The sequence below is a fragment of the Pristis pectinata genome, chromosome 1, assembly GCF_009764475.1.
Source record: "Pristis pectinata isolate sPriPec2 chromosome 1, sPriPec2.1.pri, whole genome shotgun sequence".
In the NCBI taxonomy this organism is placed as follows: domain Eukaryota; kingdom Metazoa; phylum Chordata; class Chondrichthyes; order Rhinopristiformes; family Pristidae; genus Pristis; species Pristis pectinata.
Genome location: NC_067405.1, coordinates 71,062,195 through 71,079,565, shown reverse-complemented (window position 1 = coordinate 71,079,565; position 17,371 = coordinate 71,062,195). Strand labels below are relative to the sequence as shown.

Here is a 17,371-nt window from a genome sequence, read left to right as displayed (position 1 = left end):
ATAATCAGAAGATCACAAGATCACAAGACAAGGGAGCAGAAGTAGGCCATTCGGCCCATCGAGTCTGCTCCAAAGAAAAGGGGAAAAAGAAAAAAGAAATGGGAGGGGGGGGGAGTCTGCTCCATGAGCAGAAAAAAAACTATTCTAACCCCAATTTCCGGCCTTATCCCTATATCCCTTGATACCTTGACTAATTAGATATCTATCTATCTCCTCCTTAAATGCCTCCAATGATCTGGCCTCCATTGCTGTACGTGGCAAGGAATTCCATAAATTCACTACCCTCTGGCTAAAGAAATTTCTCCTCATCTCTGTTTTAAACCTGTACCCTCTAATTCTAAGATTGTGCCCTCTGGTCCTGGACTCACCCACCAAGGGAAACAGCTTGGCCACATCTACTCTGTCCAGTCCTTTCAACATTTTAAATGTTTCTATGAGGTCCCCTCTCATTCTTCTGTACTCCAGTGAGTACAGTCCAAGAGCCGACAAACGCTCATCTTACGTAAGTCCTTTCATTCCGGGAATCATCCTCGTAAATCTCCTCTGAACCCTCTCCAACATCAGCACATCCTTCCTAAGATATGGGGCCCAAAACTGTACACAGTATTCCAAATGAGGCCTCGCTAGTGCCCCATAGAGCCTCATCAACACACCCTTACTTTTATACACTATACCTCTCGAAATGAATGCCAACATAGTATTCGCTTTCCTTACCGCCGATCCTTACCGTTAACCTTTAGGGTATCCTGCACGAGTACCCCCAAGTCCCTTTGTACTTATGTGCTTTGAATTTTCTCCCCTTCTAGATAATAATCTGCCCTTTTATTTCTGCTTCCAAAGTGTACAACTACACATTTCTCAACATTGAATCTCATCTGCCATTTCCTTGCCCATTCTCCTAAACTATCTAGGTCTCTCTGCAACCTTCTTGTCTCCTCAATACTCCCTACTCCTCCACTTATCTTGGTGTCATCTGCAAACGTAGCCACAAAACCATTTACTCCATCATCCAAATCGTTAATGTACAGAGTAAAAAGAAGCAGCCCCAACACCGACCCCTGCGGAACACCACTAGTAACCGGTAGCCAACCAGAACAGGGTCCTTTTATTCCCACCCTTTGCTTTCTGCCAACCAGCCAATGCTCCACCCATTCTGTTATCCTACCTGTAATTCCATGACCTCTCATCTTATTAATCAGTCTCTTGTGCGGCACCTTGTTGAAGGCCTTTTGAAAGCCTAAATACACAACATCTACCACCTCTCCCTTATCCACCCTGCCTGAGATTTCCTCAAAAAACTCCAATAGGTTGGTCAGGCAGGATCTTCCCTTCACGAAACCATGTTGGCTTGGACCTATCTTGCCTTGCACCTGTAGGTATTCCATAACTTCATTCTTGAGGATCGACTCTAATAACTTTCCCACCACCGATGCCAGACTAATAGGTCTGTAATTTCCTTTATGCTGCCTCCCACCTTTCTTATACAGTGGAACTACATTTGCGATCCTCCAGTCCTCCGGAACCATGCTGGAGTCTACCGATTCCTGGAAAATTATCACCAGTGCCTCCGCAATCTCTAAAGCCACCTCCTTCAGAACCCGGGGATGCACCTCATCCGGTCTGGGAGACTTATCAGTCTTTAGTCCATCTAGCTTTCCTAGCACCTTCTCTCTAGTAATCTTAACTGAACTCAGTTCCATTCCTTGAGACCCCTGACTATCCGGTATATTGCTGATGTCCTCCACAGTGAAGACTGATGCAAAATACTCATTTAGATCCTCTGCCATCTCTTTATCATCCATTATAATCTCTCCCGCGCCGTTATCGATTGGTCCTATATCAACCCGTGTCTCTCTTTTACTCCTTATATATTTAAAAAAACTCTTAGTATCCTTTCGAATGTTATCTGCCAACTTTCTTTCATAATTCATCTTTTCTTTCCTAATTACCTTCTTAGTTTCTTTCTGCAGGTTTTTAAAAGTTTCCCATTATTCTGTTTTCCCACTAATTTTTGCTTCCTTGTATGCCCTCCCTTTTGCTTTTATTTTAGCCTTCACCTCTCTCGTTATCCACGAGATGCCTTTGTGCCTTTTTTTCATTCAAAACATTCTTTTGTTTTGTTCAATAATCTCTGTTACTGAAAAAGACAAGGATTTCAGGTGCCCCTCCAAGTTGCACAATACCTTGACTTGGAAATTTATTGCCTTTCCTTCAGACACATGAATTTGCAAGGAATGGAGGGATATGAATCATGTGCAGGCAGAAGAGATTTAGTTTAATTTGGCACAGACATCGTGGGCCTTTTCCTATGCTTTTCCTGTGTTCTATATATGTTGTGTTCCATTGGCTGTCAAGCGCTTTGGGTTGCCCTGAGGTTATGCAAGGTGATACATAAATGTGTTTTTTTCCTCTTACCCTTTCCTTTGTCTCAATAAGACATCAGTCTTTGCATCCATGTTCCCTATTCCTCTGTTTACCTAGCTTTTACCCTCAGTTAACAGCTGATCTCAAAATCTCCATATTCTAGCATCCATTCAGTCAACATACCTAAGCTCTCTGATCTGCATACTCTCAGTCCACAAATGCCTCAATTTTATTTTACATCCTTCCTTGGCTTTAAATGATGTTCAAAAACATGGTGTGATTTCTCCTCTCGCCATCTCTGTTACCTCCTCTCTGCTCACTATCCCTGGAAATCTTAGCGTTTCTCCAATTCTATTCTTTAACATAAGAGCATAAGAAAATAAGAAAAAGTAATAAGCTATTCATCCCCTGGTGTCTGATACACCATTTGATGGGATCATGGCTGATCTTTTACCTTGGCACCACTTTCCTGCAATAAACCCATTCGGGGTTGCTTCAAATAACACACGGAAGATGCTGGAGAAACTCAGCAGGTCAGGCAGCATCTATGGACGGAAATAAATAGCCGACGTTTCGGGTCGAGACCCTTCATCAGGACTGGAAATGAAGAGGGCAGAGGCCGGAATAAGAAGGTGGGGGGGTGGGGGGGGGGGCTGGTAGGAGCACAAGCTGGCAGGTGCTGGGTGAGTCCAGGTGACAGGGGGAAGGTAGGTGGGGGGGGGGGAGGGGAGATGAAAGAGAATGATGAGAGAAGCTGAGAGGTGATAGGTAGAAGAGGCAAAGGGCTGAAGAAGAAGGAATCCGGTAGGAGAGGACAGTGGACCATGGAAGAAAGGGAAGGAGATGGGGAATAATAGGGTGGTAGTGGGCACCCTATTATTCCCCATCTCCTGGGGAGAAGGCGAGGAAAGAGAAGGGGTGAGGGGGCCACAGGAATGAGGGAAAACAGATGGGAGAAGGGGGGGAAAGGAGGAAACAAAAGGGAGGGGCTTCCAGAAGTTATAGACATCGACGTTGATGCCGTCAGGTTGGAGACTGCCAAGACGGAATATGAGGTGTTGCTCCTCCAACCTGCATCTGACCTCAACGTGGTAATAGAGGAGGCCATGGATAAACATGTCAGTATAGGAATGGGAAGTGGAATTAAAGTGGATGGCCACCTGGTGGAGATCCTGGCTGTTGCGGTGGACAAGGAAAAGGTGCCCTGCACCCCTGCAACTTATTCTCTTCCACATGCCCATTAACTCTCATTTTATTTGATAAAACTGCTGTGAAGCATCCAGGAGTGTTTTACTATCAGAGGAGGTATATACATGTAAATTGTTCTTGGAATTCCCCTCATCTGACATTCCTAGGTTCCATCAGATGATATACAAGAAACAATATAGAGTATCTGAGCCAAATGCCTTTCCCTGGCTAAGAAATTCACCTGCTAACAACAGCAGAAATTTTACATCCATTTAAACAAACGTTGAATATCAACCATTGTATCTAAGTTGCAGTTAAACACTGCTTTATAAGAGAAGCTTCTCCTCCTATAGGCCATTATTTAAACTTTTATTTTGTTCAAACCTTTGGTGATCGGATAGTTCTATTATTACCGTCATCGGTCATCTTTCAACTTTTATCTGGGTACACTACTGTGAAATGCTTTGGGATATCTTATGTAATTAAAAATGCTACAGAATTGCTAGTTGTTGTTCAACAGTCTTAAGAAAGAATGGGTTTTCCATCATCGCTACCTCTTGGTTGCCCTACTTCCTCCTTCCTAATTAGTCTAATTGTCCCATCTCTTCCCTCCTGATTGGCCTAATCTTCACACTTTCTCCAGCCTGATTGGCTTAATCTTCTTCCCTTCACTTCCTCCTCCTGTCACAGATGAGCAACCGGAGATTTACAATTACCTGGCTATAAATAGAAACATAATTTTGTTCATCTATGATTGCAGTGTTTGCATCCTTCATCATAGCACTCACTCATTTTGTGTCACAATACCCGTGGACCCTGGTAGCAGAAATTCAAAATTCTCATCCTCTTGCTCATATAAACACAACCCTCTCTATTGTGGGGACCTCCTCTGGCTTTACAACCCATATGCACAGGATGTTCTCCCAACTTCAGCCCCACACTTCAGTTCCCTGTCTATGCCTCAATACCTCTTCACCTCTCTCTCCTCCTTCATGACCCTACTTAAGTGACACCTGCTTGATTATCTTTTGGTCGTTCCTTCGAAACCTGTTGTCTCAGCGCACATTCTTTCACCTGATTAAATCTCTGTGAAACACATCGTAATTTTTCTGCTCTGAAGGGAGAGTGGGAACAAAGGAAAAGGAAGAAAGCAATCCATCTATCAGCCTTGTTTCAATTAGATCACAACTAATCAGCAAGTCAACTACATCTACCTGCATTGGTCCCACAATAAAAGTTTATCAATCTCTGTTTTTTAGATGTCCACTGGCCCTCCATATACATCTTTTAAGTGCACACGGTTCCAATTTCCATTACCCTTTATATTCCCTGAAATGTACCATGATACTCCTTAATAAATAAACTCTAATTATTAGGTTATACCTTCCACACCAGAGGAACAATTTCTCTCAAACCATCTGATCAACAACTTTAATCATCTCAATTTCTTCTAATCAAGGGTACGAACTTACTTTGTGCCTATTGTCCTCCATAGGCAGTGAAGTTACTGATTGATAGTAAAAATAAGGAATACTTCATGAAGTTGCATGTCATCTGGAAAAAAATTCTACCAATGCTGTCCTTGCAGAATCCTCTGAATTCAGTCGAAGAAAAACAAACCAATGTCAGTGTCCTTTCCCAGGCCAACATCTCCAGCATTGCGGCCCTAGTTGCACTAGATCAACTCTTTATTGAGGACATGTCATTTGCATGCCCAACACAAGACTCCCAAAACAGACACTGTGTTCTGAACTCTGTCGTGGGAAGGGATTACCAGGCAGACAGAGGAAAGGATTCGAGGATGTTCTCAAATCTTCCTTGAGCAAATGCAGCATCCTCATTGACTCCTGGGAACTCCTGGCTTATGACCACTCAATGTAAAGAAGGAGCATTCAGGATAGTATTGAGAACCTGGAGGCCATGTGTCAGAAGCACGTAGAAGCCCTGCATAAACAGTGGAAGGAGCACACCACTTCAGAAACTATCCTTCCATCTGCCCTGTCAGGCGTCTCCTGCCTCATCTTTAGTTGGGGCAGGAGATGTGGTTCCCACATTGGCTTCATCAGCCACCTCAGAACCCACAAAACTAAAATGGAAGCAAGTCATCCTTGAACCCAAGGTACTGCCCAAGAAGAAGAAGACCGAAATTCACACTTTGATGGACTCCCTGAGGGTCATTGAGAGTCACAAATGTAAACTAAAGAATCAAATGGGAAATTCAGGTCTGGAATGTTTTTTTTATCCCAAAATAAACTTTATTCATAATAAAATACAAACTATATACAATTATAAAACAGTGCAAGCCTTTACATTCTTGTACAGATCATTCATTAGTGTTACCTTTTTATATAAAAAAACAGCACCAATGCCACACGTGTGGCTCCCTGGGGGCTACCCAGTCCCGTATTTACAATATTTAAGGGGCTTTCTCGCCTGACCTCGCCCCTCCCTCTCCAGTGGCATAAGAATCCTAAACTGTAGTCCTTCCCCACCGAGCCTTTGCGTTGGCTGCACCCAGCTTCAGTGCGTCCCTCAGCACGTATTCCTGCAGCCTGGAATGTGCCAGTCGGCAGCATTCCCCTACGGACATCTCGCAGTGCTGGGAGACCAACAAGTTTCGGGCAGACCAAAGGGTGTCTTTCATCGAGTTGATGACCTTCCAGCAGTAGATGATGTCCATCTCTGTGTGTGTCCCCGGGAACAGCCCGTAGATAGAGAATCCTCTGTTACGCAGCTGCTGGGGATGAACCGTGTCAAGGACCCTTGCATCTTCTGCCACACCCTCCTCACAAACCCACAGCCCGCAAAGAGGTGAGCGACCGTCTCGTCCCCAGCGCAGTCCTCCCGGGGGCAGCGCGCGCTGGGAGTGAGGTTCCGACATGCAGGAAGGATCTGACTGGGAGGGCCCCTCTCACCGCCAGCCAGGCGAGGCCTTGGTGCTTGTTGGTGAGTTCTGGCGATGAGGCATTCTGCCAGATGGTCTGGACAGTCTGCTCAGGGAACCACTCCACAGTATCCATTGAGTCCTTCTCCTGCAGTGTCTGCAGGATGTTCCATGCTAACCACTGCCTGATGGACTTGTGGTCAAAGGTGTTGGTCTGGAAGAACTTGACCACGAAGGACAGGTAGTGCAGCAGTGTCCAGCTGACTGGGACATTGTGTGGCCATGGAGCCAGGCCTATCCTTCGCAATAGCAGGGACAGGTAGAACCTTGGTATGTAGTGACACTTGGTGCCCATGTACTTGGGTTCTACGCCCAGCATGATGCAGCCACAGACGAAGGTGGTCATCAGGATGAGGGTGACATTGGGGACATCTTTACCCCCATTGTCCAGGGACTTGTGCATGATGACGCGTCAGACCCGCTCCATCTTGGATCCCCAGATGAACCGGAAGACGGCACAGGTGATTTGCAAGCCAGAGGAGCGAGGAATGGGCCACACCTGCGCCAAGCACAGCAACACTGAGAGCACCTCACACCTGATGACCAAGTTCTTCCCAGTTATCGATAGGGAGCGCCATTCCCACAGTCCCAGTTTCTGCTTCACCTTCCCGATCCACTCCCGCCAATTTTTGTTGCACGCCCCAGCTCCTCCAAACCAGATCCCCAGCACCTTCAGATAGTCAGGCCTGACGGTGAAGGGGATGTTGGATTGGTCGGGCCAGTTGCCGAAGAGCATGGCCTCGCTCTTCGCGCGGTTGGCTCTGGCCCCTGATGCCAACTCAAACTGGTCGCAGATGCTGATCAATCTGCGAACTGACCTTGGGTCCGAGCAGAAGATGGCGACATCGTCCATCTACAGGGAGGTTTTCACCTGGATGACCTTGCTGCCTGGCAATGTCACCCCTCTGATGCTCTCGTCCTTCCTGATGGATTCAGCAAAGGGTTCTATACAGCACACAAACAAGACAGGAATGTAGGAACATTTCTCTCTCTCTACCTATCTGTCTCTTTCTCTATCTATCTCTCTATCCTTCAGGGTAAGGATGACTTCCTTCTACTCTGTCCTGATGTGGCTGATGAAGCTAATGTGCAATCTGCAGACTCTGCCACAGGTGGAGGAAGGGGTGGTTGACAGGGAAGGCTGGTGGTAGTTTGGGAGATGATGCCTTCCACCATTTTCATTAGGCTTTTGTGTGCTCCCAATGAATGGACTCGAAGTTCTCGATACCATCTCGATTCTCCTTCTTCTTTAAACAGTGCAACATCCTCACTAACTGCCAGGAATTAGTGAGGATGTTGCACATTTTCAAGAAGACTTTGAGAACATCCTTGAATCATTTTCTGGAGCCACTTGATAATCGCTTAACGTGATGGCACTTGAAGTAGAATGTCTGTTTTGGGAGTTGGGGGTCAGGCAGGTGAATGGCATGGCATGGCATGGCCTGCCCAATGGAGCCAGCTGAGTGTATGGAGGGCCTCAGTGGTGGGGATGTTGGCTTGAAACCTCTGGACATTGGTTCATTTATCCTTACAGCTGATTTGCAGCATCTTGCAGAGGTAGTAGTGATGGTATCTCACCAGTGCTTTGAGATGCCTGCACTAGGTAGTCCATGTATCAAAAGCCTATGGAAGGGCAGGGATCACTGCTGCCTGGTAGATGATGAGCTTTGTGCTGGGTTTGCAGTTTTGTTCTTCAAAGCACTAGAGAGATAGCACCAACACTGTGGAAAGACAGAGGAGTAGAAAAAGCATGGAAAGTGCCCAAGTGGACTGGAAAGTGGAAGCTGGAATGGTTAGATAGGAGAAACAGGAGACTTCGATATTTATGCTCTTGAAGTATTATATATCAGCAAAAAAATTAGACCATGGGTCCAGAGTGGCAACCAAAAGCAAACACATCTCACTTTTCTATAATAAACCAGAACTGTTTATTACTTCTCTTATTAAAATACTAAACACCCAAAAATAGGCATGAAGTGTAGCATGATTGTAACTGTGGACCATTTTTCTATTCTGTATACCAAATCATAAGAAGCGTCATTAATATCTCCGTTTCAGGAAGACTGCAAGCAACAGTGGGCAGAAGGGGAGATTTTTAAATGTTTTACTATTGCTCCCCCTTCTGACAATGCATCATTTAACAAGTAATTCTCCTGGGTGCATTTCCCATATATTTGAGGCCAGATATTTGTGCAATTGGGCATAAAGCAATGAGCAGGCAATAAAGCTTGAGCAAACTCAAGCAGCAGGGTTATGAACGTAAAAGGGTTGTACTCAAATTCCTTTGCTTCTGTATATTTGTCTATCAGTTCTTGCGACAGAATGCATCTTGGCTCATTATGATTGCTCTAGCCTTTTTTTAAAACAATCATCATTTACGTTTAAATGGAAGCAAGTCTGGGACTTCCATGCATGTGTATTCAATTGTGGAAATCACAAACCTACTGAAAGACTTGGAACATCAAACTTACACTGCTGGACTCCCTGGAATATCAGAGTTTATTCTTACACAGGGGAATCAGCTCTCAGATCTTGCACCTTATAGACTTATAGAGTCATATGACTTATAGAATCATACAGCACAGAACCACAAGGCTACACTGTCCATTGAGCACCCATTCACAATAATCCTACATTGATCCCACTTTATTCTCCCCATATTCACATCAACTCCTGAAAAATGTTTCATCAACTTCTGGTTGAACCCCAAGATACCACTGTTATGGTGTGCCTCATGCAGCTGCTGTTCTCTTCTAATATCAAGCAGACTACTTGGTCCATACTGACACCATCAACATATTTATAATACCTTTAATGTATCATAGTGTCCCAGAACACATAGGGACATTATCAAGCAAACAGAAGGAAATATTAGGCTGAATAATCAGAAGCTTGGTTGAAGAAATAGGTTTTATGGATTATGGGGAACTGGCACAGGATTTAAGGCCAGCAGGGATCAGCCATGAACATATTGAATGGCAGGGCAGGTTTGAGGGGCCGAGTGGCCTACTCCTATTTCCTTGTGTTCTTGTGTCTTAAAAGTCTTAAAAGAAAGGTAGTTTGAAAGGCAGAGAGTTTTGTGAAATGACCGACAGGTTTAGTAAGATGGTTTGCAATAAAGCCAAAAGGCCAAGTACTATTTTCACTTTCCAATGTATTCCTGAAGTGGTGAGCAGGTGTGGCTGACGACAATGATTTAAACATGTTGCCTGTAGCCTCTGATGATGTACACCTGAACCATTTGTTCGCTACATTCACTCAAATCTTTAACCCTTGGATGTGGAGGAAAGGGGATGAGAACATTGGGTTTAATGGGTTAAGTTAAGCGGATCATTAGGTGCAAAAATGCTGGAATGAAGGGCCAGAGCACAGAGATCTGAGCTTGCAAAGAAAAGCACATTGGGAGAGCTCCTTTTCCAAGGACAGGCTCAGAAAGAAATGAATTTTGAAGGGGAGTGGCATGTGGTTGGAGAACAGGGATGAAAATAACTTTCTTACTGGTACAGTTTTATCACTAATATTGCCAATTTAACCCATTTGTACTGACTGCATTGGCCACTTTCTTATTGGTATGCTATACCTACCACTCCAGCTTACTTTCACCTCTAGTTGGTATGATAGAAGAAAGTGATCTATCCGTGATTCAAACAATGGGAGTAAAAAGAACACATGAGGTGGCAGGATGGGTGGGCTTTGATTAACAGTGGAGAAGTTTACATGGAAGGAGAGATTCATGGAAGATTGGAAGGCAATGAACTCCAGACAGGGTGGTGAATGAAGGTGGAGTTTGAAAATAGTGAAGGTGCAAAGTTACATGACGCAAAAGCTGAGGGAGGAAAGCTGTGAAAATATCTCAATGAGAACATGTTTATGGTACTCAGGTAGGCAGTAGAGCAGGGCCATTTTAAATAAGGGTGAAGTGGGATGGGATGAAATGCTAAAAGAAGGGGAAAGTTTCAGTAAAGAGTTATCAAGGTGTGGTTTGGGGATGAGAATCTCATCACCACGACCACAGTCTGGGTGAGATTGGGATAACTAAGTGGTGAGGCTTAATTTAGGGGATGGATGTTGTCAATCATCAGCCAGATATGCATGAAAATTATAGCCATCCACATTAAGGTCATGGATGAAAAATTTGAAAGTGAACATGGATTTAAGGATTTGGAAGATAGATGCAGAGAGAGATAGTGATAGCTGACCCACTGGTCAAGTCCATTGTGTTAGCACTTTACAATGAGAATTGAACAGGCAGGGATTGGCAAGATTAATCGCCAGTAGACGTGTTGGCTGGCAAGGTCAGTGAAAGAGATTGGGGCTTGGTGCCTAAGACAAGGTGGCAACAAGAGTCTTCCTTTGTAGGATGCTAAAGGAAGCAAAGACAGAAGCTGAGGACAATTTTTATATCTCTTTACTTTGAGGACAACTATCCCAGCTTCTAAATTTGTCCAGATTAATGGTCCCACTCCTGATATCCCACTGGTTAATCTCCTCACTTTGTACCCATTAATCCAAGCTGTAAATACTCCAAGAATGCTATCCTTCCAAATAAATGATATCCAGGACAATGTCCACCCATGATTTAGAAATGTTTACCCTATACTTTTTTGCTTTTGTACCATGCCACTGTTTATAAAGCCAAAAATCATGTACATTTTTATCCATATATAAAATAAGCACATTGTTGGCAAGATCATCTCTAACTGCCATTGTCCTACATGATCCTACATCATTGTAGAGGTTTCAGGTTTGAAAGGTGCTGAGGAGCAGCTTTAGCAAATAACAGCAGTGCAGTTTGTAGATTTTACACATTGCAGCCACTGTGGAGGAAGCAAATATTTAGGGTAGGAGAAGGACTAGCAACCATGCATTCTGCTTTCTCTTGGAGGGTGAGAAGGCTGAATGTTGTTGGAGTGCACTTATCCAGGCAAATAGGAATTTTCATTACACTTTGACCTGTGGCTCATAGATGGGGAATCAGAGGAGCACATTGGGAGAGCTCCTTTTCCAAGGACAGACGCAGAATGAAATCCTGCTACATGATAACCCAGCCTTTGATCTGTTCGTGTAATCACAGTATTTACATGGCTGGTTGTGTTACTTTTCTGAATGTTGATTGAGAGAGACTTGGCGATGATATTGGTGTCAAATGTCAAGGTTACTTGTTTAGTCATTCTTATCAATACCAATATCATTGCCTGGTACTTCAGTGGGGGAAATGTTACCTTCCACTTATCAAACCGTGCCTAATATTTGTCTAGGTCTTGTTGCATGCATTAATGACTTGCTTGATTTTCTGAAGAGTTGTGCATGGAATTGGACATTGTGCAATCATCCAATATCTCCACTTCTGATTCCGTAATGGAAGAAAGATCATTGGGCCTCAGACACTACTTGAGGGAGCAGTGATAAATGACCGCTGATAACCACATCCATTTTCGTTTGTAGGTAAATCACATCTCCACCTATTGACTTCAATTCTACCAGGACACTTTGATGCTACACTTGCTCAAATGTTTCCTTAATGTTAAAGGCAGCTGCTGTTGTCTCACCTCAGGAATTCAGCTTTTTTAGTGAAGATTGGAACTGGAAATAAGTGGTCCAAAAATTTAAACTGTGTGGTTATAAACTTTTATTTAATTTTTTTGAGATATGGGCTTCGCTGGCACCGGTATTTCTTGCTGTCCCTAATTGCCCTGGAGAAGGTGTGGTTCTGCAACAATTGCAGTCCTTCCGGCAAAGGCAGCCCCATCATGCTGATGGGGAGTGCCAGGATTTAAAGACACTGACGATGAAGACACAGTGATATATTTCCAAATCAGGATGGTGTATGACTTGGAGGGAACATACAGGTGGCGATGTTCCCATGCACTTGGTGTTCTTTTACTTCTTATTGGTAGAGGTTGTGGGTTTGGGAGATTCTGCCAAAGTAGCCTAGGTGAGTAACTGCAGTTTGTGGGTGGTACACACTCAGTTACTGTGTGTTGGCAGTGAATGGGACACCAATTAAGAGGGCTGCTTTTTTCTAAATGGTGTCAAACTTCTTCAACGTTTTTGGAGCTGCACACATCCAGGCAAGTGGAGAGTATGCCTTCATATTTCCTGCCTGTGGCTTATAGCCAGTGAAAAGGCTATGATGCATCAGGTTATTCATTCCCTTTAGGATTTCCAGCCTCTGACCTACTCTCACAGCCATGGTATTTATGTGGCTGGAGCAGCTGCATTTCTGATCAGTGATGACTCCTAGCTTATTAATGTTGGGTGACTTGATAATGATAATGTAACTGAATGTCAAGGGTAGGTGGTTAGACTCTCTCCTATTGAAAATGGTCATTGCCTAGAACGTTTGTGTCACAGATGTTACTTGCCATTTATCAGCCAGTTCCTGAATGGTGGCTAAGTTTTACTGTATGCATATATGGATTGGTTTACTTGATGAGGAGTTGCAAATGAAATTGAAGATTGCACAGTCATCAGCAAACAACCCCACTTCTGATCATGTGATGAAAAGTTGGTAATGGTTGAAGCAGCTGAAGATGTTTAGGCCAAGGGCATTGGTCTGAGGAACTCTGCAGGGATAATCAGGGATAATTGACCTCCAACAAGCACAACTATCTTGCTTTGTACGAGGTACCACTCCAAGGGAATATTCTCCCCTTGATCCCCATTGGCCTCAGCTTCATCCAGGCATACCTGGCCAAATGCTATCTTTATTATCAAGGGCAGTCACTTACATCTCATCTCTGGAATTCAACTTTTTGATTCATGTTTGGATTGAGGCTGTGATGAGTTCTGGAGCTGAGTGGAACTGGCCAAATCCAACTGGACACTGGTGAGTGTTTTTATTATGAATAAGTGCTGCTCAATAGCACTGTTGATGTGAGCTTCATCTCTTTGCCCATGACTAAGTGTGGAATGATTGGATGGTAGTTAGCTGGATTGGATTTGTCCACCTTTTTGTGAACAGCACATACTTGGGCAGTCTTCCACTTTGTCGGGTAGATGTCAGTATTGTAATTTATATCAGCACAGTTTGTCTAGAGGTGCAGCTAGTTCTGGAGTGCAAGTTGTCATTACTACAGCCGGAAAGTTGTCTGGTCCTAATGCCTTTGCAGTATCTAGTGCTCTCAACCACTTCTTGATGGAGATTGGCTTCTGTAATGGTGCAGATAGACTGTAGAAGAATTGGATATTCTACCTGAAGGTCAATGTCTTTGGCACTACATGTTGGGCTGTGTCATCGGTGAGGAAGAGGATGTTAATGGAGCCGCCTCCTGTTAGCTATTTGCTCACCACAACTCATAACCAGATGAAGCAGGTATGTCTGCAGGTCTTTGACCTGATCCACTGGTTGAGGGATCTATTGCCTGTTGCTTTAGCTATTTGGCATGCACGTCATCCCAGGTTCCAGCTTTATTAGGTTGGCAGCACATTTTTAGAGAGACATTTTATTTGCAGCTGATTACATGTAGATTTGTAGGATTTTAGCCTACTTGTAGGATTTTTACTTTGCTATCATTTTGAAATGAGAAGGATAGGACATCACCCAATAGGGATCTGAAATATGAAGAGGTGTAATAGAGTACATGCAATATGATGTGTGGAATTCCAAAAACCAAGGGTAATAAGATATTTACTAGTAAATCCAGTAAAAAAAAACCTAAACAAAAACTTAATGAAAATGAACTAGTTGTACAGATGGATTTAGAGAGAGTTAGATAAGTACACAAGGGAGAAAAGAGTTGAGTGATGTAGTGATGGGCTGTAAGCCAGCACTCACATGGAGAATATGACATACACCTTTGGGCCAGATAGCTTGTTTCTGTGCATTTTATATAGTCATTGATGAGAGGGACTGCTCCATAACACCTCTACTACTCACATGCCACATTTGGTGGCTGGTGTTAATTGAGCTCAACCTGTTCTATAGCTAGAAAACATGTGAAATGATACATTACCACAGCAGACTTTAAGCACTTCAGCTAAGAAACAATAGTTTGGAGTTCGTAATTTTTTTAAAACAACAGTTTATTGAATAAAACCAATGCACAGTTGTTCATTAAAACATTTTCTTCCCTCAATGATGGTTAAGTACATCAAAATCCAGAAAGAAAATCACCTTTATTAGTAGCCATTTTGTTTTTACTTTTATTTTTTTATTTTTTGTTTTTATTTTCTCTCCTGCTTGTTTTGAAATTAATTCCTGCATTCCTCCAACTCTGACCTGTTTGTTTGATGAGGCTCCTGTGGAGCATTTTGGAATGTTTTACCACATCCATAGCTCCAGTTATTTGTAAAATAAAAAGTACATTCAGACTACGTGCTACCCCAGGCTGGAAAGTTTGCTCCTCAGCCACTGAATCTCCGCCACTGAATCTCCATTGGGACCTGTAAGGTCCAGCTTCTTATCAATACAATATGGAAATAAAACTGCACATGCACACAAGTGCATGCACAAACAATTCACATTTGCAAAAGAAAATGTTAAATTGTTATTATTCATCCCATCCAATAAAACTAAGGTTGATCTCAACCATCATATCTAAGCAGGAATTAAACTTCTTGCTATTAAAAGGGAAGCCTTCCTTGCTGAATGTTACATGCTCCTTCCATCTCTACCTTTTCTGATCTGTTGTTGCCATTTACGGCTCCTCTCAACACTTTACCTGTCCCATAATTCTTTTAATCAGTCCCACTACTGATCCTGTCACATACTTTCCTTTCGTCCTTTCTCTACATCATCCTACCAACTTCATTCCTTTTTTTGCAACTCTGTATTTCTTTAAGAACTGTCCATCTGTTAACTGACTTCCATCAGAACTGGAAAATGTTAACTTGAAATGTTAAATTTCTTTCTCTCTCCAGCCTGGTCTAGTGGAAATTTACCTGCATTTCCTACTCTTGCTTCCGATGTCCCACAACTGCAGTAATATCATTTTTTGTAATCTCTATTCTGTGAAACAAAGCCTTTTTTTTTCAAAACTGATGACCTATGGGCATTTTAACCTTTGGGCATTTAGCAATGATGTTCAATCAGAACTTGAGGGCGCACCTGATCTTTGTCCACTTGCTTCTGTTGTGTGAGAATTGAGCAGTGAACAAAAAAAGATTGACTGCTCTGGAAAGTATGGGCACTGCATCTTTTTCCCCCAAAAGACCCTCAAGTAGACAGGAACACAAGTAGTTATCATAGCAATGTGGAAAGCTCACTCAGACTCCTGGGTCTGTTTCACTATTCAGTCAGTTCATGGAGGATCCACATTTTAACTCTTAATTCACCTTGGTTCCATGTCCTTTAAATCCATTACCCAACTAAAATATGCCTATTTTGAAATTTTCAATTACTCTTCCACCCCCTCAACAGCTTTTATGGAATTCCAGATTTCCATTAGCCCTTTTGTGAATGACAATGTCCCTGTATGGTCAGTTCTAATTTTAAGATCATAAACCCATGTTCTGGTCTCCTCTGCCAGCTTAAATAGTTTTTAGCTACTCTCCCAAGTCTTTTAGTCATCCTAAACAAGAATGTAATTTAATTGTTATATCTAACCTGCTTTCAATAATAGAGTTAACTTTACTATGATTCTATGTGTAGACTGCCAATGCATCCTTCCTGAAGTGTGATGACCAGAAATGAGAAAAGATATCCTTAAAAAATATTTTTGATAATCAGAGTCATATCTAACCATCTAATCTACATAACTTCAGCAAAGTTTAGTACAAAAGACAAGCTCAGTGAAACTCTAAAGAAGAAATTAGTATAAAACAGATGGTATTAAACTTAAAGATAACTACAACTCTAGCCAATAGCGTTCCACTTTACTTCACTCCAGTGACGTAGGGTAGGTCATAAGCTGTACATCCCTAACATTTTAGCCAAGTATATACTGTGCAATTACTTTTAAAACAAAACACATTGGCATATAGAAGGAATGTATATGGAGGGGAGGGGACCAAGGGGAGGAAATTAGAGGATAAATGCATTCAGTATGAGGCTGCCTGAAATTTAAATTCAAATATGGCCTGGATCCTGCCCATTTATTGCAGACATTTTAACGAGCTACGAGCTCATGGAATTTCCACAATGTAAATCACCTGAGAAATCTCAATGTCAGTGGATTTAATGTTAATGCTGGTAATCCACTCTACCAGTCCCATCACCAATACTAATCATGGAAAATCATTTGAATATGGTGAATGGTCAGTATGAAAAAGCAGAGTTGCTATTCTAAAACTGGGTAGAGGTAATCAAGGAAGGTAACAAGAAAGAATTTTGAAACAGGTTACATCTGTTTATGCTTTAGCACTTCTATGAGACCCACTGAGCTAGTGCAGATGTGAAATAAGCCATTTTGTGCCTCTACTTTAACATTTATATTCTATAAGGTACTCAGGATAGATCTGATGCTTCTCAAATATGACAAATATAGAAGGGTTGGAGACATTGTCAACACAACTATCATAGAAGCTGGTTTTCGTGCCATCTCTTAAGGGTGGCCGGAGGTAAGATGTGTTTCCTCTCACAAACTCTCCCACCAAAACACGAGCAACAAACATAGTCATGGTGCTTTGCTCAGTTCGGCAATAATTATGGGAATAGGATGAATCTCTGGCAAAGTAACTTCCTAAAGAGAAAAAGAAAGACCTTGCATTTAATGAGTCCAGGTACCTTGTAGCCCATAGAAGTACAAGTTAGAAATGTAATTACTGTTACAGTGTAGAAATTGCAGCAACCAATTTGGACATTGCATGGTCTTAAAAACAGCAATGAGATAATCAGGAGATAATACATTTTAGTCGAGTTAACTGACAAATAAATATTGGTCAGGATACCAGGGAGAATAACCCTTTCTTTTGATCCATTCTTGGGTGGGATTA

General features: G+C 42.6%; 1 protein-coding gene across 1 annotated transcript in view; it reads right to left on the bottom strand.

The window, feature by feature from the left end:
- Window positions 1-14,502: 14,502 nt before the first annotated feature.
- The window catches only part of LOC127574013 (protein mono-ADP-ribosyltransferase PARP12-like), a 34,757-nt gene continuing 31,888 nt past the window's right edge, over window positions 14,503-17,371 (bottom strand). The window contains exon 12 of the mRNA XM_052022642.1: window positions 14,503-17,118. Coding sequence (XP_051878602.1) covers window positions 16,859-17,118 — 260 coding nt within the window. The 3' untranslated portion in view covers window positions 14,503-16,858. The remainder of the gene's footprint in view (window positions 17,119-17,371) is intronic.